Source organism: Alnus glutinosa, chromosome 7, assembly GCF_958979055.1.
Source record: "Alnus glutinosa chromosome 7, dhAlnGlut1.1, whole genome shotgun sequence".
Lineage (NCBI taxonomy): Eukaryota > Viridiplantae > Streptophyta > Magnoliopsida > Fagales > Betulaceae > Alnus > Alnus glutinosa.
In genome coordinates, this window is record NC_084892.1 from 8,744,058 (window position 1) to 8,763,624 (window position 19,567).

At 37.8% G+C, this 19,567-nt stretch overlaps 1 protein-coding gene and 1 non-coding gene across 2 annotated transcripts; both read right to left on the reverse strand.

Annotated features, from left to right (window-relative positions):
* Nucleotides 1-5,726: 5,726 nt before the first annotated feature.
* Nucleotides 5,727-14,097, reverse strand: LOC133873095 (homogentisate solanesyltransferase, chloroplastic). The gene is made up of 10 exons (XM_062310815.1): nt 13,800-14,097; nt 13,021-13,142; nt 12,768-12,914; nt 12,081-12,306; nt 11,338-11,411; nt 10,171-10,263; nt 8,648-8,765; nt 8,349-8,411; nt 6,902-6,934; nt 5,727-5,994 (listed from the first exon to the last, which is right to left on the reverse strand). Exons 1-10 carry the CDS (start codon nt 14,022-14,024, stop codon nt 5,920-5,922), a joined length of 1,176 nt encoding a protein of 391 aa, XP_062166799.1. The 5' UTR covers nt 14,025-14,097; the 3' UTR covers nt 5,727-5,919.
* Nucleotides 14,098-14,199: 102 nt separating this feature from the next.
* TRNAA-UGC (transfer RNA alanine (anticodon UGC)) lies at nt 14,200-14,272 on the reverse strand. Its single transcript has one exon. It is a non-coding gene; the product is annotated as a tRNA-Ala (tRNA).
* Between the last annotated feature and the right edge of the window lie 5,295 nt (nt 14,273-19,567).

Sequence of the window (19,567 nt, forward strand, 5' to 3'; positions counted from 1 at the left end):
TTTAAAAAAATCTCAATTATTAATCAAATATTTATGTTTTTTTTTTAAAAAAAAAAATTCAATTCCTTCAATTAAGGTCGGAGTTAAATCAGACATACTTATGGATGTAAACGTATCATTTCTCTTTATATGAATATTGATCGATTATGCAGAAGACTGAAGAGGGAAGAATTAGCTTTATTGGTCAATGCAAAATGCTTCGTGCAAAACTGACATGATTAACAAGTCTTATTCGATTTGTATGGAAGGACTATTTTGTATGGGTCCAAAGAAATGATCGAGTACAATGAGTGACTCTACCTTGAAAGGTTCCCATCACATATTCATGAGATAAACCCTTTAGAAATAATTTTTTTTACCCCTTACTAAAATAATTATAATTCCTTCCTTAGGTAATCCAAAATCTAAGCACAGTTTAGACTACTTGAGTGAGATCTATCTGTAAGATGTTGAAAACTTTGCACGCCTAGTGATGCAATAAATGCCTTTAAGTAATAAAGACCCATTGCTAAAATATTTTAGAGAGAGAAGCTCTCTAATTTCTAGAGAGAGAAGCTCCCGTTTTTCTGGAGAGAGAGAGAGTCCTTCTTTGAAGCTGGTTCGTTGAGAGTGTGTTTTTGTCCCTCCATGATGTTTACCAATGGAGGTTAGTTTTTCTCTCAGCCATTAAGGCTGTAGAGCTTTTATTCTCCCCAGTAGATCCAGTAGTGGTTGATCTTATCCTAACCCTTTGGGCTATGGTGGTTTGTGTTTTCTTGTTTTTTTTTCTTTGGTTCAGGCATGAAGGCTCAACTCAAGAAGCTCAGGTTTGGGGAGTGGTCGGCTTTTCGTGTCGTCGTCGGAGTGCTTTGGCCGGTTTTTCACTATTTTTTCTTTAGATTTTTGAAGCCAAATCTACGCACGTCCACCGACTTCTGCTAAACACGCGCCACCCAACAGCATTCCCTGTCGTTGTCCGCACCCGCTGCCGGAAGCACAAGTCACATCGGGCGTCGGAGCTCAGCGCGTGGTCTTCACGCGCCAAAGAGCCTTTTGCTCTTTGGCTCGCGTGATAGTTCACGCTCTGCCTTTTTTGGTCGTGCACGGTGGGGGATGGTTCTTTGGTGTCCGATTTGCGGTGGGGTGCAACCGATGACGACGTATGTCCTTCACGCGCCGCTGTCTCCAACGAAGTCAGCCTTGTCTCCACTGCCGGCGGCTTATTTTTGGTGTTTTTCTGCTTTGTGTTTATGTATATTCTTGTCTTTGTTTCACAGTTTACCGTTTGGTAGCTGCTTTAAGTAGGCTTGGCAATTTTTGACACGACCCACGAACCCAGCACAAAACGAAAAAAAAAAAAAACTTCAAGAAACGCTGAACTAAAAGCCAGAAACGAACCCTAGGTCCCTGATTCCCTAGCATCAATGGCCTCAGCCCTCAGCTACGACCAGAGATTTCTCTTGAACACATGCAAGGAAGGCAAGTGCGCCAAGCCACCCAACCTACGAGCACGCTTGAAGTTCGACCAGAGATTTCACTGCCTTTTCTCCATGTTCCTGCCCATTGGCTCCGAGACCCAGCCTTTTACCAACGCTGCCTTTCCGAAGCGGCCGCGCGCCTCTATCTTGGGCCTGTGAACCACAATCTGGCCGCGCTTGGCGTCGCACGCGTTGCCAATGGACTATTCCATGGTGGCCGACTTGGAATACCTCCAAGTACTTGCAGAGATTGACGAAAGAGTCGGTCCTGGTCTTGAATCCAATCTGGATTCTATTTTAGTTTTGGACGATGTATTAAGAAGTGCGATTAAGAAGTTGATCAAGAAGGGTGGCTTTGTTGCAAAGAAGAGTGATCAAGTAATTGTGTTTATTGGGTCGGTTTGGGTCGTGTCGGGTTGATACAACCCGTAATCGTGTTTATCGGGGCCACATGTTTTAACCCGATTAATAATTGGGTCGGGTTTCGTGTCAGACTCGTTTACATAATCGGGTCAGTCATGTTGACACGAACCTAACTCATGAACCCGAATTGTCAAGCCTAGCTTTAAGTTAGGTTTTTTCCTAACTTTGTAGATAGAGATTCTTTATCTCTAGTTCACAGTTATGGCATTTGGACTCTGTTTTCTCGTCATTGGGCGTTGTAGTTGTATTTGGTACTCTTGTTCTTTGTATTGTTTCTCTGATTGTTTAACCCATTTGAGGATTATTTATCAGAAATGGAGAAGAAGGCACTGTTTGAAAAAAAAAACAAAAAAAAAGTAATAAAGGCCCATTGGGCCAGCCTGAGTTTGCTACGGAGAGGTATATGGCGTGGCGCTCGTCAATCTACATGATCCGACTTGTAATATATATAAGAGGTTTCTTAAATCCATACTTAATTCAGGATCATATCAGAGAGCTCGAAACCCAGTTGAAGAGTCGAACCGATAAGCGGCATGCACCCACAAATATGGAAAACCCTCAGTCGTTGAATGAAGTTGTTTCATTAATATATATATATATATATATATAGACCGACTTCCCTCCTCGCCTTGTTAACTACGGATAACTTACCCAGCAAGAAAACAAATAATATTGCAACCGACTTATCTTCGTCTATATATATGTAAAGCATCATTCTGTCTCACCCAATCTCGTTCTCTCTCAACTCTCAAGTCTTCAAACGGGCAAATAATGGCACAATCAGCGTTAGCATGCAAAGCAAGAAGAACCCAGAAGGTCTTTAGATTCTCCGAGTTCGAGATGGACGTGGCTCGGCAGCTAATACAACTCAGCGGAGAGTCCGATGACCACCACCACCACCACCGCGACGACGACGACGACGACGATAACAATAATAACAGCTGTGCCAAAGGGAAAGCAGAACAAAGCAAAGTCGGTGATGCGTCTTCTACTAATACCATTGGAGAAACCTTTGAAGAAGATGGAATTTGCTGGCCAAGCAAGAGGAGGTTTCGATCGATTTATCATCTGTACAGCTCGACCAAGCCTGTTATCGTTGCTAATGCCAAGAGGAGGAAATTTGCAGTTTGATGATCAAATTTATATTATGCATCCATCCGTATATGTGAAGTACTATTTATCGATCTTCTTCCACGTTTTTTGGGTTTCGAAAAGATGTAAATGATAAGAGTTTTTTTTTTATTATTATTATTATTATTATTATTTGAGAAATTTGATTCCTATGTATATATATATATAGGATCAGGCTTCAGTGCTGTAGTTGAAAACTACAGCACATCTGCTCTAGAAAATGAAAGGCCCAGATTTATTTTTTCCAAAATAATAAAACAAACAAGAAAACGTCCGTTTGGCACAAACTAAGCCTTCCTTCTGAGTTTCCTCTCCCTCTATCCCTCCTCTCAACCTCTGAAACACTCAAACACTGCTTCTTCTAACTCAACTGAATTTTTATTTCCTTTTTCAACCCTAAAAATAGATGTGCTTAGGCGTTGGCATTTTGTTGCGGTGGAATTTGCTGTAAGATTTACATTGTTGCTTTTTTTTTTTTTTTCTTTGGAGGGTCTGTTTGGTTGCTGAGAAAATGCAGGAAAATATGTATATATGAGGGAGAAAAAAGTTTGCATTTTAATTTTGACATTGAAGGCATTGAGAAAACCCGCGATTGCTACGGTGTTGTTGGGGTTGTTGTTGATGTACGATCCCAATTCGGCATAGCAGACATCAAATCACTCAAAGGCCATGTAAATAAGAGAAAAATCCAATTTCCACAGTACCTGAAGCTTGAGCACACTGGTTTTCTCCGTAGCAGTAAGCACACCACCCTCCAACCGGTCCGAAAGAAATCCAGAAACCAAAACAAACGTCGCGAAACCCATCAAAATAAAAAGAAACTCGACCTAGCACCCACTCCGACGTCAACAGCCGGACCCACGAAAAACCCACCTCCGCCAACGCTAAAACCGAACGGCGAAGGTGCGTTATACGACACCGAATAGCTCTCGATGATGAAGAACGCGAAGAGAACGACTTCCCACCCACTCGGCCACCTGAGGCGGCCAATGCCTCCCGTCTCCGCCGGCACTGGGAGCTGCTTGTGTGACGGCGCGGCGACGTACTTGGGCTCGGCGACCTGCTGTTTCCTGTTCCTGCTGGGTTGAAAGCCAGATCCATCTTCCTCAAATCAAATGGTGGATGGATGTTGTTTCCACCTGCTTGAAACAGGAAACAGTTGTTCCTCCTTCCCAAACGGACGTTTTCTTTCGTTTTCTTGCCGGTTTAATTTTTCAGCTTTGTATGGATAAGTGAAACGACTGTGTTTTGTAAAAACAAATCTGGACCCTTTATTTTTCTACAGCAGATGTGCTGTAGTTTTCTACTACAGCACTGAAGCCTGATCCATATATATATATATATATATAATGAGAGCTTCACAAGCACACCTAAGTGCGTGAAAGCCATGTAATTAAGCTTTTACTTCAGTAATAAAAACCAGTAGCTTCGTCATTAAGGATACCTTGCACATGAATGAATGAAATCCAACTGATCGAATGCCTCTCCAATAGCCGGTCTAGCCTATGTATTGTTTTTTTTTTTTTACGGAAGAATTTAGTATTTTATTGATCAAAGATTACGAGCATAAAGTTCTTACATCACAAAGTATAAAATTCTGCAAAATTATAGTCACATGTTATGAGGTTACGTAGTCATAAAAACAAACAAAATTCTTACAATAAAGTGATATCTGTAGCTTTCATATTCCACTAATCTATATACAAAAATAGTTAAAGAACAGATATGCTCCGAACATATTAAATCTAAGACAATGGTAGCCAAATATTCTAAAAATTTATTTAAACCGGCCGTAAGAGATAACCTCTCAAACCGAGCTATCCAAGCTGTGAGAGATAATCTCTCACACCTAAGTAACCTGCATCCCATAAATCGTCCATGAAGACAAATGTAAAGAGAAGAAAACTCTTATTCAAAGTAAAAACACAATCAGTAAACAGCAGCGGCGGCTAGGAAGAAGATGAACGGCACGGCATGGAAGTAGATGGACGGATGCATAGCAGAGAAGCCAAAATTGATTATCTGGTAGAAAAACACCTACAATTAGTAATCGTACGTAGGAGGTCATGTGTCACGAGTAGTAGTTTGTAGGGACAATCGGTAAACGATTTGGCTTATGTAATGTAGTTAAATTAACTTATACCTCTGCTATAAAAAGAAAAAAATAAGGGTCCAGATATTAAAAAAAAAAAAACCCAAATGTTGTCGGGATCAGAAACATGGGTATTTGCAAGTGTTAAAGAAGCAAAGCTCTTACATTAACAAAACACGGTTTGATACCCATTAGAGGATCCGAAATGGGTCGGAACAAGTAGTTGTCGTCGAGCGAGAGCGTTGCCAACGATGAGATTCCTGGTCGGAGTACAACTCTTTTAAGGCGTACATGATCGGTAGCATACCAATGAGCTTGTTGTTCTTGGCTTTGGCATTAACGCCAAGAACGAGGGTAATTAAGAGGCCTCTGAGCTCGTTGTTGCCCAAATCCAGGGTTATGAGCTCGCTTTGGGTGCCCAAAGAGGCTAGGACTTTTAAGGACAAGAAGTAGTTGAATGATAGTGAGAGTTGTTAAAGAGAAGGGAGGGCGTCAAAGAAAAGGGTAGAATGATTTTTTACAGGATACGATTGGTAGTTTGTTTGTGGAGGTTAAGTGCAATTATCCAAAATAAAAAAAAATAAAAAAAAAATAGTTAACTACAAGAAAATAAGATGAGAAAATTGAGTTGAAAAGGAGAATGAGCATTAGACGACAAAACTAGCGTTTTGTTCATGTCCTTGTAGACAAACACTATCAATGAATTCATACAACAAAATTGCTAAACTGAAAAGCATATGCTGATATTTACAGAAAAGTACAAATCTCTCTCTCTCTCTCTCTAAAAAGAGATCAGGAAAAATAAAGATTAAGTTGCTAGATGAAAGGAAATATAATGTACTCAGCATAGAAGAGATTCCATATAAATCGATAGAACCGTAAGATTGCTTCCTGCACAATGCCATCAAACTTGAAATCAGACACTAATTAAAATGAAATTCTCATTTTGGTGTTTATTTTTCTTTTGACAAGAATATATATCTAAATCCTTCTGCTGCATTCCTGAATTCCAATTAGTATGACTTTGATCAGTAAGAGAAGAGGTGAAGAGAATCTTACAATCACCAATCCGTTTCACTATGTATATTATCCAGAGTAATTTATTCACACAGTAATACTTGGGACTACTCAGAAGGCTGAAATTGTTCATATGACTTCCAGACAAAGTGTGACTTGTTTTGTTACAGTGTACCAATAAGGAGTGTCTATGAATCATATGGGGATTATGATCATTCCATTTTCCCTTTCTCACTTTTAAAGGCACAAGCCAAGCATATATAGTGGAGTCGTCAAAAGTTGCCAATAGAAAAGTGAAAACAAGTATGTTCTGATATCATGCCTCTTAATGGATTTGTTTAGGGTTTAAAAAATCGCGTGCACATCCTGCCGCACGCTCAGAAAAAAGAAGAAGAAGAAGAAGAAGAAAAGATATCGTGCCTCTTAACAAATAGAATCGTTTTATTTCCTTACCTTAACAAACTTTTCTCTCACTTGTGTCCAAGACTCCAACTTGTCCCCTTGACAACTTGATTGGTATTAAACAAATAGAACACTCCAAACTTCCTTGACATAGAGTTTGTGTTACTGAATTCGTTATCTTTAGCTAAATTCAATATCTGAACACAAAGACTTGACTCCTCTTGAATTTTGTGCCGCAGCAGTATTTAGCTATTCTTCTTACTCTTTTTCTTTCTCCTTTTTTCTTTTTTGGATTAAAGATAAATAATTACTCCAGCTAAAGTAATGATACTGGAAAATTGTCTACAATAATTTCATACAACATGAAGCAATGAATTACCTGAGTGTAATTTGCTTGTTCTAACACCCTTGCCTGATATTACACAAAAAGAAAATTGTAAGCCAGAGCCTTCAAAATTTAAAAATATTTGCACAAAAACAGGTTGTCTGTGGAAAAGAATCAACAATCAGCAAACCAACTTCCACATAAGAGAGCCGGAAGAGGCGAAACATGAAAGAGTCATTGCATCAGGACATGCATATAAATATCATATTGCTATGACAGTTTGTTGAAAAAACCAGTTAATAATTCTTTACTTGCACTGATATTGTTGAAGGTAGCAAAGTAGGATTCATTATGTATGAATGTGAGTCAAAACCAACCTTCTTCCTATTTTTTAACAGAAGCAAACAAAAGTTTCTACTCTGGTGTACTAGAACGGACCTCTAATCTTGAACAACATGGTTTGTAGTTGACGGGGAAGGGGCAGACTTGACTGCAATGGTGATTACTTGCTAGATGCTGAGGCAATTAAGGGTTTGGATGCTTATTTGATAGCCAATTGTAGGTGGACGGGTATTAGGTAAAGGGTCCAAGGGTGTTCAAAGACTCCTGCGGGGGTGGCGAGGTGTTTTAATTCGAATTTGTCCAAAACCGCTAATGGTCCATTTAGTCGTATGGTTGGACCCCAGGTTTGGTAGGTTTGGGCGGTTTTTGGTAGGTGCAGCCTTGCAGGGTTAGGGGGTTGATCGGACCGTTATAGGTAGCAGGTCACTGGTTCAGATCAGCCAGTCTAGTTGGTACCTAAAACCATGGCGAGGTGTTGGGGTTGGTCAAAATCTTAGTACTAGCAATGCAGGATAAGATGCGGACCTGATCACGACTTTAATCGTATCAGTTTAAATTCCAATATATCATATAGCCAAAAGGCAGTCATTGGAGTTGCTTTCCTCTCTTGTAAAGAATCATTTATGCCAAACCCAAATTCATTTCGAAACATTCATTGAGGTTCCCGAATAGTAGATCAGAAATGAAACATAGGCCTTGTTTGTTAAAAACTGGAACAGAACACAGTAATGCGGATTATTGTTCATGTACCTTTTTTTTTTTTAACTTTTTCATATTTTCTAATACCAATCAACATCAAAACATTCCCACCTTTTTTTCACTTTTTATATCACATCAATAATTTTTTATTACTATTCAAATAAAAAAATTCACTATAATACAAAAATTTTTCACTTTTCTACACAAATTCTTTTTACTTTATATCGCATCATCACTTTTTACTAATTTCAAAATTAACAACCCACTACTCTGTTCTATACATGTCTTTGCCAAACAAGCCCATAATCTCTCTTGTAGTGGGAAAAAAATTGTGAGTGGATCAAATAGAGAAGTATTTAGGGCAAAAATATTCATGCAAAAAGACATCCTGGTTATTGTGGTAAGAAGAAGAGTTATTTTGATAAGTAAGAAGAAGAGTTATAAATCACAAGAAACAAACCTGGAAGATCAATATTGATGCCAAGATTATATGAGCAGGTACCATTAAGCTACGGTTGAAAGCCTGTACACATGCAATTGAAGGACTTCATTTTGGATTCATCTTTGCTGAAGAATATCAATAATAAATACATATATGCATAAGCTGAGCAGAATGTATGTAAAGAGACCAAGCCCCATGAAGTGGAGGTCACTCCTTCGAATCCGCCTTCTCCCTACCCTTGGTTGGTTATATTCAAAAAAAAAAAAAGAAGAAGAAGAAGAAGAAGAAAAGTTAAAGTTCAATGGAAATGTGTTCACCTGAGGCATGTAAATTGATGCCAGTGCAGAAGCAACATAGTTTACCAACAAAAGCCCAGAACCAAGGAACGCAATGTTCCTAACTCCAAGCTTTGTTGCTAAGGTTGATATCTCAAACCTGTAAAATGATTATATCAAATTGAAATTAGATCTACGTTGATTTTTTAAACAAGGGATGCCAGCTTCTCGGAAAAAGAAACAGCTGGGTTGGGTTTGATTGAAAATGTGAATCGAGTTTCAAACAAGAAACGAGCAAGCAAATTGCAAAAATTAAGGCATGTGGAATCGAATCTTCTCCATTTCAAATGAAATGCCGGTTCACGGCTGGGATTGTCTTAAAAAGATCTAAGAATAAAAATTTGCCACATTATTTAAAAGGTAGTTAACGGAATCTAAAAGAAAACGTTCAATGTTATCGTCAAATCCCCTCCTCTTCCATCCAAACCTAAATTCCTCTTCCATCCCCATGTCTGCTAGAGAATCTGATCCGACAATGATGGTGAAGACGATGGAATTGGAGAAAGAGTTGCGGTTCATAGGTTGTTCTATTCTGTAAGTGTAGTACATGGGTCGTTCTCCTCATTTCTTATCTGTAAGTGTCGCAGCTGTTTTCCTTGTTTGCCCCCCTCTCTCTCTCTCCCCCCTCTTCTTCATTTCCCCAAATTTTTTTTTCAGCTTCAGAGCATTAAAAACCAACATGGTCTCTGTGTCTCTTCTCCATTTTTCCCTTTCTTTTTTGGCTGCTGAACGTATGTGTTGTCTTTCGGGGAGATAATTGGTGGGGGTGTTGATTATGTGGGACTGTATAAGGAAAATAGAAGAGAATGGTTGGGGCAAGCTGGAATTGAACCTTGAGTTCTCTAATTCTTAGGCTATTTCTCCCAATGATTTTGTATACCCCTTCCCTTGTTCACATACGCCCTCTGGTTTGGTTATATTCTGCATAATAGCATCTGAATTCTGATTCAATGTTTGCTGTGCTACTGCCCAGGACCTTTTTTTTGGGGGGAATAAAAAAAAAGTGAGAAATGGGTTATGAGATTAGCAAGAGAAAGAGACTTGGAAGAAAGTTCTGAAAGTTTTGGTTACTGCAATGAAAACTCCCGCACCAAACAGAGAAAATAAACAAAAGCAACCCGTTCAATGATTTGGAAGTGAAGAAATGAGGAGAAATTTAGAATGACCCGTAAACTACAACTCTTTCCCCAATTCCATCGCCTTCGCCATCATAGTTAGATCTGATTTAGACGTGGGATGGTTTGGTTTGAAATTCTGTCGTTTTCTTTTAGATGCCATTAACTAGCCTTTTAAATGACGTGGCAAATTTATAACCTTAGATCTTTTTAAGACAATCTAGGCCATGAACCGACTCCTCTCCATTTCGTTTGAAATGGAGAGGATCCAATTCCAAGGCATGTAGAGGGTAAAATCTAAGACATACAATTCATAGAGATGAAAAGGTCAATGGATATCAGCAGCTCAAAGAAATAAGTAAATTAACAAAAAGAAGCCATGAAACTTACTTGCGATCACCCTCAACATCTGGAAGATCTTTTGTTATTGCAATGACCAGCGCAAACAATGTTACAAAAGTAGTGATGAAAGCAACAGGTGAGCTGCAGGTGGAAATTAAGATCTCAAAAATTTGAAGATGTGTACATGTAGCGGAAATATTATTGTAGGTTCAAATTTCAGAATATAAAATTAGATATTATATTAGGGAAAAATGCAAAATAAGTCCTTGTAGTTTACCTGATTTGCAATTAGCTCACACCATCGGAATATGTTAATTCACTAGACAAAATTTGACTGTAGGAAGTAAGTTGTTTTTTTGGCATAACTCAAGGACCTCTGAATTCATTTTGATATTAAGGTGAGCTAATTGCAAATCAGTTAAACCAGATGGATTGATTTTATATTCCTCCCATTAAATTAATCAGTGTAGCTCGTCCTCTACACGAAAACCAATATCGTTAAGCATGCTATTTTTAAACCAGTGGAGTTCATGAAATAGGTTTAGGAAATGTTCCAGTACATAAAACTACTGATTGTGACTTAAAGGAATGAAAATCGGTCAACTCACTAATTATAAGATCCATGTTTTAAATAAATAGAAGCCCATAAGTCATACAGAAGCGCAATTATAACTTTCAGACATGTATTGGAAGTGCAATATGAAGGAGCTTATCAAGCCTTATCATGAGCTATTTGATTATGGAGTCACACCAATCACATTAAACTAAAGTGGCTCCAGATCTTCAAACGACTTAAGTTAAACCACATAGGGCTTATTTGGCAACGCTTTTTTGGGTAGCATTTTGCTTTTGAGCATAAAAACAAAAGCATTAACAAACAATTTAAAACAAAAAACACTCATAAAACACTCTAAACTATTTTCAACTTTATGTCACATCATAACCAAAAAGCAAAAAACACCCACTAAAAAGTTTAGTTAAACGAACCCATAATCTTCGAAAGCCCTATATCCTGTAAATTACGAATTTTCAAAACCTAATTCAACAGTTGATTTGCCGTTTCTCACTATAAGTTAAAATCAAGGCACCTACTTAACAGGTCCTAGGCTGTTGATTTACAAAGTCTATCTTTTTGAACCCTAGGTGAAGCATGTGAGCGCGGCTTCATCTTACTCAACTATATTACGAAAGACATATAATAAAATGTTAACTCACCTCCACTCGAATGTAAGTCCAAGGGCCGCTCTAGTGGCGTAATATACACCAAAATTTAGAAGAAAACCGCGTACCTGCAAAATTTATTTTTTGGTCAATTCCAATGCGTTCTAGGGAATCGCCTGGCAAGCAAAATATAGTTGTAAATTATTGTGCTATTGCAGTCAAAAGAGCATCATCAATGTATACAACAACAATCTCCATTACCATGTCCCCCTACCTTGAAACCCGAAACAGTCCTTCCTTTGTCAAAACTTGAATCCCATTAATTTGGTTCTTCATGGCCTCTAAAATAAATGACTTCATTTATACAGACATAAATACCCACATTCATGTATATATAAATGAATGTGGATATGCACGTTATGTCTATGTTTTTGTAAGCTATCTACATTTTTTTTGTTGGGCCCTCTTCCTTCCTCAAAACTTAGTTAAGGTCATCTTAGAATGTGAAATGATAACCCTTTCAACTTCAGTTTGCCCTGGCTATGGCTTCAAATGTGCCAACCTGAATTTCTGTTACTTAAAACTGTCCCCCTTTTTTTCTCAGCAATAATATGTTCATCTTAAACTATAAAGTAACAACCCCTTCCTCAACTTCATTATCAATTTGGTAAATTTGTGGATGACTAAATTTTAGACACCAATCACATGTTTTGACGTTTGTGCCTAACGGATATCCTATTTAATCTTGTGTGGGCATCGAAAGTCAAAATTATAAGCACGAAAAAAAGAAGCCATACCGTGGCAATTATAAGAAATGCTGCAACAGGAAATCTCTTCATTCTAAATGGAGGAACTGAATAGATGGTGCCAAGAAAAAGACCAAGACAGTAAAGAGAAGTAATGAATGATCCAAAGTTCAATCCAACAATCAACAGGCCAGTTACTGCAAAAAATATCACCAATAACCATGCAGATTGAACCGATAGATCCCCTGCAGCTATAGGTAAATAAGGTTTGTTTACCCTGAAAATGAAACAAAAGAGGCTAAGTTCAAAGAATTTTGCATGCATACTTCCATGAACAGGTGAACACATTAGGATAAATCTTGTATCAAACACTTCGAAATCCAAAAATGCACACTTTTGCAATTTGTACCCGTGGCTTTTAAATAATAGACCAAGGCTTACGGAAAATAATACACAACCTAGTATATCTATTGTTCAGAAGGGGGGGGGGGGAGGGGGAGAGAGAGACTTATTGGCTATATACCGTCTGGCTATACCGAAATCATTCTTTAATACTAACGAATGTTTTTATACAGTCCAAGGATTAACATCAGGGTGATAATGGCTCATCTTGTGCCTGGTCTCAGACCACAGAAAACGTGTCATAAGTCTTGTCATCGTGCGTTCTGAGTTTAAGCCACTTACATAAATTGATTTTTACATACAACTGAAAAATCTGTGCATATTCTCACGACTTACTTGTCAATCCCAATATCGTAGATCTGATTGATGCCAACTATATAGCCATTTCCACATATTAAAGCAACAAGACCAGAGAAGGCCTTAAATAGCAGAGACCACTTTATCAAATGTGAGTTCTCAATCAACGCTCTTGCCACCAAAGCACTGCAAAACATATTAAAGATGATGTTTTGTCTACTCTACTAGGCAGTTGTTGGGAGAAGATCAGTAAACCAGTGTTAGTCAATGTGTTCTTGTAGTAATTACTTACGAGGACCCTAAAGCTGTTCCACGTATGGTATGGGGCCTAAGAAATCTCCAGCACGCATCTTTAAAATCTGAAATTTTATTTGGTATTGGATCAGACCCAGCTGCTCCAATTTGAGTGCAGGCCTGTCGGTATCCACTTCACATTAATGCCGTACATAGTCTTTAGACTCATTAACCATAAAACAACTTGGACACAATAATGTTAACTGAACCAAATCAAGTTATACAATAGGATAGACACTGTCAAAACCAATTGCCCACCATCTATCTCGGGCCAATAGGCCGTAAAAGCTTGATATTCTTATGAAAGTTGATAACAACTTTGGCATAACAATTAGGGAAAAAATTGCAGCTCCACCAGTTTATACCAATTTTCGGTTCCCCTTTCTCACAGGCAAAAGGATGACTGGTTCAATTCAACAGGCAAAAATCATATCTCAATTGGATGGTCCAATACTATTCCTGAGCTTTGAAGCTTTCAGATGGTATTGGTTTTGTGTATTGTTGTTTTCTTTTCATGAAAAAAGAATAGAAGAATAAATTAACAAAGCGCAGTTTAATCACATTTCAATGGTTGCATATAAATTTCTCTAATCCCAAGAAATTAAACCAACCCAGATGAAAAACAACACCTCACAACAAATATAAATGATAGTCGCTCGGTTTTCAATCATCAAATACGTCTACTTCTTATGAAACATAGATAAGCAACAACAAAAATAGAAAGAAAGAAAAAAAGTGCACAAATTCAATGTGATTTGTTAAAGAAATGAATCATACCCAGATGGAATAATTACGCTTATACCGTCTGTTTGATGCAGGTTCTGAGCAACTTCGGTGACCGCACAGCGCAATCGAAGGCAATAACGGGTGGCATTCTAAGAGAGAGCGCTGAGATTTGCTTGTGGGCTTTGTGGGTATCTTTGTGTGATAAAAGGGTGTCTTGCAGTGAGGGAATACGGCTTGGATTCGAAGTGAAGACGAAGGAGAGAAGGAGAGCTCCATGCAGAGGTAAGCAGAGAGAGATTGGGGATGGGAAGCGAACAGTACTAGTCCAGCAGTGGGGTCACTCTTTACAAGAGCTTCAAATTTTAGTTTTACCCAGTTTTTACAGCGACCACTTTTAGCGGCGGTCCGCAGAGGCCATAACAAAAACGAAAAAATATATAAAATGTAGTCGTGGAGATGCGGGGTATCGAACCCCGTGCCTCTCGCATGCAAAGCGAGCGCTCTACCGTTTGAGCTACATCCCCATATGCAAAATTTGATTCAAATATTAATATAAAACCCTAATCAATGCAGAAACTCACACGTATGTAATTTTCATTTCATGCCAAAAAAAAAAAAAAAAAGTGATAATTTCCTGATGTTTTTGACGTGCCATTATTAACGCGTGTCCAACATTAAAAATAAGGATGTCAAAACTGAGAATTTTTTTATGCGCCAGTATTTGACACGTCAGAAATTTGTGACGTGGTAAACACTAGCACGTCAAAAATGATTTTTTGACATGTATTTTTACCACGTTAGAAATTTCTAACGTATAGCCATGCCAACAAATTTTTTGACGTGGTAAAATTTGCTACGACAAAAAAGTTTTTGATGAGGCAAAAAATGACACGTCATAAATTTGTGACGTGGCACTAATTAGCATGTCACTTCGCAAAAAGTGAATTAAAATAAACAAGTCCAAAAATTCCCTTATTGTTTTTTAAGTGTCACTTTCATGGAGCCCGGCTCCAACTACTCGTCCATCGTCGCTCTACAATTACAAACCCTTTAGTCCTCCATCGTCGATGTCGGTCAGCTCAGATCAATCTTAGAGCACTAGCAGTAGATACCCAACCATTTTTCTTAAATTTAGGGAATAAAATTACTTTTTGCTTCTCTATAAAAAAAATATTTTCACAATAGATTTCCTTATATTTCTCTATATCAATTAAATACTCTTTCTTTATTCTTATTTTATATTTTTCTTACTTTCCTACTTTTTGTCATTTTTATCATTATATAATTAATTCATTGGGTAGCTTCTAGCACTCTAGGCCATAGCTATCCAAAGGTTTATGAGAAATATAGAAAAACTAATGTGGGTGATTTTTTGCGACTTTTTTCAAATTTTTCTTATATTTAAGAAGGGAACTACCTATAAAATATGAAAATATCTTTTATTCATGGATTTTTTTTCCTTAGATTTAGTGTTTAGATATGCTTGTACGAAACCTTAGCTCTTTGTTGTGTTCTTGGGAAACGGAGGACAGTGCCTTTAGTTTTACTCCTCATCCGACTCCTCCAGCTTTTGCTGGGAGGCCTCCATGGAATGGGATGGGGTTGAACTTTGGAGCCCCAGCCACAGCCAGCGCCATAGCAAAATATTCACATCAATTAATTTGCATAAATATTCATATTTCCATGCTTTCTTTTGTATTAAAAACAAATTTCCTTGTGCAGGGATGGAGTCTCAAGTAAAACAGGGAGGGGTGGTGAAGGTTATGAATCGGAGGGTGAGAATCTTGTTTCTCGGAGATGGGAACGTGAAGGGTCCCGGGAGCAAAGCCGGGATTGTTTGTACCGGCTACTATTGGCTTTTTTGTATGGATCAGAATCATTTAAATTATTTGTTTGAATTTGAAAGAATTCGAGCAGGTGGTTGTAAAAGACCACTTATGAGACTTACCTGACCAAATAAAAATTGGGCTCCTAACCACTTATCCGGTTAGGTAGGTTCTATAAGTGGTCTCTCACAATCACTTGTCTGAATTCTCTCAAATTCAGATGAATAATTTGAAAGAATTCTAATCCGTTTTTTACCACCTCCTCTGGGGTTGGTTGTAGTCGGGGGCGGAGGGATGGGGTCGAGAGGGATTAGATACCCCCCTCACGGCCTCACCTTCCAAAAAATTCCTTTACACCTGGAAGAATTTTTTGGAATGCCTTGGTTGCCCACCCTCAACCATTTATCAAGTGGCAAATATTTTCTACGAATACCAATAATCTTGACTCACGCTGACATTCTATGACTGTTTCAGGTTATTTGATAATTTTAGGTCAAACCAGGTTGAAAAAACAAAGGTTGAAGACAATTGATAAGAGTATTTTATGTTTGACAAAAACACACCGTTTAGGCTTACAAAACGATGCGTTTAACTATTTTTGTTAAATGCTCTCCTAGCACGTTGTTTTATATCGGTTAAAACAAAAACAAAAAAACAAAAAACAAAAAAAAAAAAGCTTAAGGCGACACCTTCTAAAACTCTAAAAGCATAACTTGTTAATGAATAAAAGGCGTCGACTTCATCCCTTTAAAGTATTTCCAGCAGCTTCTTAATTATTTTCTTTAAATATAGAGAACAAAATCACTTTTTGTTTCCCTATTAAAATACACTCCACAACAAATTCCCTTTACATTTTCCTATATCATTATTTTTTTTACTTTATTCCACAAACTAAATTTTTTTTTTCTCTCTCCCTTTACCGTCTTCGATCATCTTCTTTCCCTCTCTCTCTCTGAGTCACTCCGGTCTGAGCCACATAGTGAAGCCTACCAGGCAGCTCCTCCTTAATTGAGATAGACTCAAATTCTTAGGTACGACTCTTCCTCTCTTTTTTTTTCTTTCTTTTTTTTTCTTTTTTTCCTAATCAATTTAAGTCTTACGTAGGAATGCAACTATAGGAATAGGAGGGTTTGATTTTTTTAAATGGTGCCACATTCAATTTCAAACTTACCGAGGTATATATATATTATATTCAAAAAATTGAATTGTGATGGCAAAACATTAAAGTGTTTTCTTTCTTTTTTCTTTTTTCATTTTTCTTTTTTTTATGAGCATATTATTTATTTATTTCGTTTTTTACTTTTTTTTAATTAATTTTTGTTCAATTTTAATTTTTTTATTCATTAAAAAAAATAATAATAAAATTTTAAAAAAATCTTGACCCCCTCTACAATAAGTACTTATTGTAGTACCTCCGATCCTACAAATATAACCCGTTAATTAAATTCAGTTTAGTCGGAGTTTATTTTGATCGAACATTTATTTAAGACCACATGGAGGATGGTGTTATTGGGCTTCTTTATCTTTCTTCTTCTTCTTTTTGAGTACTTTAGTTTTTGCTATGGATTTTTTTTTTTTTCCTGTGGGCTTATATTAAAATAATAATAGCATCTGTTATGATTAATCTTGATGAATGTGTATTATAGATCCAATTTTATTATGCTTATAGCTTCTGGTGGAGCAATTCGTATAGAATCAAGATCATTGATGAGCATTACTAAGAAGAGTATTAAAAAGATCATTTATGTGCATTAAAAAGAAAAAGAAAATTAGATAAACTAGACATATTAACAACCATTTTTTGCGGCTAGAGTCTTCTCATCCACAGCGAGAATACTTCAAATCTCTGGCACTGGACTCTTAACATTTTTGAAGTCTCGTGGGTTATGCATAGCAACATCTTAGAGCTTATTCATTTTAAGGGAGGGGACATTCTTAAAAGGCATTCTGAAAAATTATTCTTGCTCTATTAATGTAAGGCATTTTGAGAAAAAAGAATCGACATCTCTTTAAGGATAGTGAAACCGACGTGCCATTTCTAAAATCATCCTTTTAAATCTCTCTTGAGATGGGTTATTGTAAATGTTCCGAACTTTGTCTTAACAAATCTGGTTGATTAAATTTGCTTTTTACATTGTAGCCACCTTTAGAGTTCCGGCCCTCGTATACTTTTCGTGTAAAAAAGTTCTAACCTTCTTCTTTTATTTTCTCAATAATATCATATTCATAAAAAATATATATATAAAATAAATAAAAATAAAAATGCAGCTAGAGTTGCATCAGAGCCAGAAAAATTTATGTGGTGCAAATGGTTTAATTTCTACCGAAACAAGTGATACTATCGAAGAGCAAAGCTCTTTAAAAGAGATGCATATTCTTTGGGGGAATAACTTTAATCCGGTGGCGGCAAAAATCCCTTAGCTTTTGCCCTCCAATAAGAGATTGACACATCATTATTAAACCAAAAAAAAAGTAAATATTAACAAAACCTAACAAATCCCTAGATCTAAACCCTCATTTTCACTCTTTTAGTCTTACAAAAATAAAAATAAAAAATAAAAAACAAAACAAAATAAAAAACCATCCCAGCCAGCCGCTGCTACCCCACGCCGGAATTGGGAGTAACTGCCACCGGGCATCGCGACCACTCCCCAGTGAGGCCACCCCCAGCCACTGGGAAGTGGCCACACAACAATTTCCAGCGTGGAATAGTGGCAGCGGTGATGGTGGCGTCTGGGGTGGCGGTGGTTGGGATTCAGTATTTTGCAAACAATTATTTTTCTTGTTATAGGCTGATGTGTCAATCTCTTAATAGGCATAAAACCAGTGCTTTTCTGCCCTGACCGGTCAAAAGGGGCTCTCATTGTTTGGCCACCAAATTAAATAGGCACGATTCGATCGAACAGAAGAAATAGCAGTAAGCAATTATTGTTCCATTTGTTCATTGTTTATTACGTTTTAGAAGTAACCAAAATCTCAACAGTTATATTACCTTATACAAAATTGAAGACAAAATGGAGGACATGCATTCCATGTAAAGCAACCCATTATGTTTCATGCTATCATCTCAATATTAAGGTAAATGAATAAATTTTGATTCTTACAGAATTTGAAATGAGTCAACTTTATACGGGTTATCTTTTGAAGATTACCTCTCAACAAAATTGATTTCATAAACATTGCCTTGAGATATATATATTAATCTATATCTGTATGTCATATCATAGACAGCATAGGAAAAGAACAAAGAGTGCTTTATCTTCACAAGTCGAGTCAAATACGTTTCATTCAGGTGGAGAAGAACTAGATTCAAAAATCAGATGCACCAAATATACATAGAAACAGAGACTGATCATGTACGCATGAGTAAAATAGCAGCTGGAGAAGAACTAGATTCAAAAATCACATACAACAAATATACATATAGAAACAGAGACTGATCATGTACGCATGAGTAAAATAGCGTCATTAATCACATCAGCCAACCCAAAAGGAAAAAATCAGCAGTTACCAGTTCCAGACATGCAAGGCCTTTCCCATTCTGAACGAAAGATAAGCGTCGACGGCAGCATACTGAACCTGCTCTTCCTCAAGCCAATAAGCCTCCCAGTCACTCCTCCGAACCCAGGCCGGCTTCGTCACGTCCTTGAAACCCAAAAGATCCTCTGACAGCGTCTCCATAGAGAGCTGCCTACTCCACCCCTTTTTCTCCTCCACCACGTCGCGGATATCAACGAGGCGCGGGACACGGAGCCTGTGCTTGGATCTGCGGAGCATGTCCTGGTCGTTGTAGTTCCACACGCCAACGAAGGTGTGGTCAGAGTCGGACAGGAAGCGGCGGAGGTATAGGGGGACGCGGGGCGCGTGGTGCAGTTGGAACACTAGGCAGAGGTTACCAATGCAGAGTTGGAGAGTGGCGGCGGAGTCGGACGACGGGGTCCACTGAACGCCGAGGCCGACGACGAGGCGGCGGCGGCGGACATCGATGCGGAA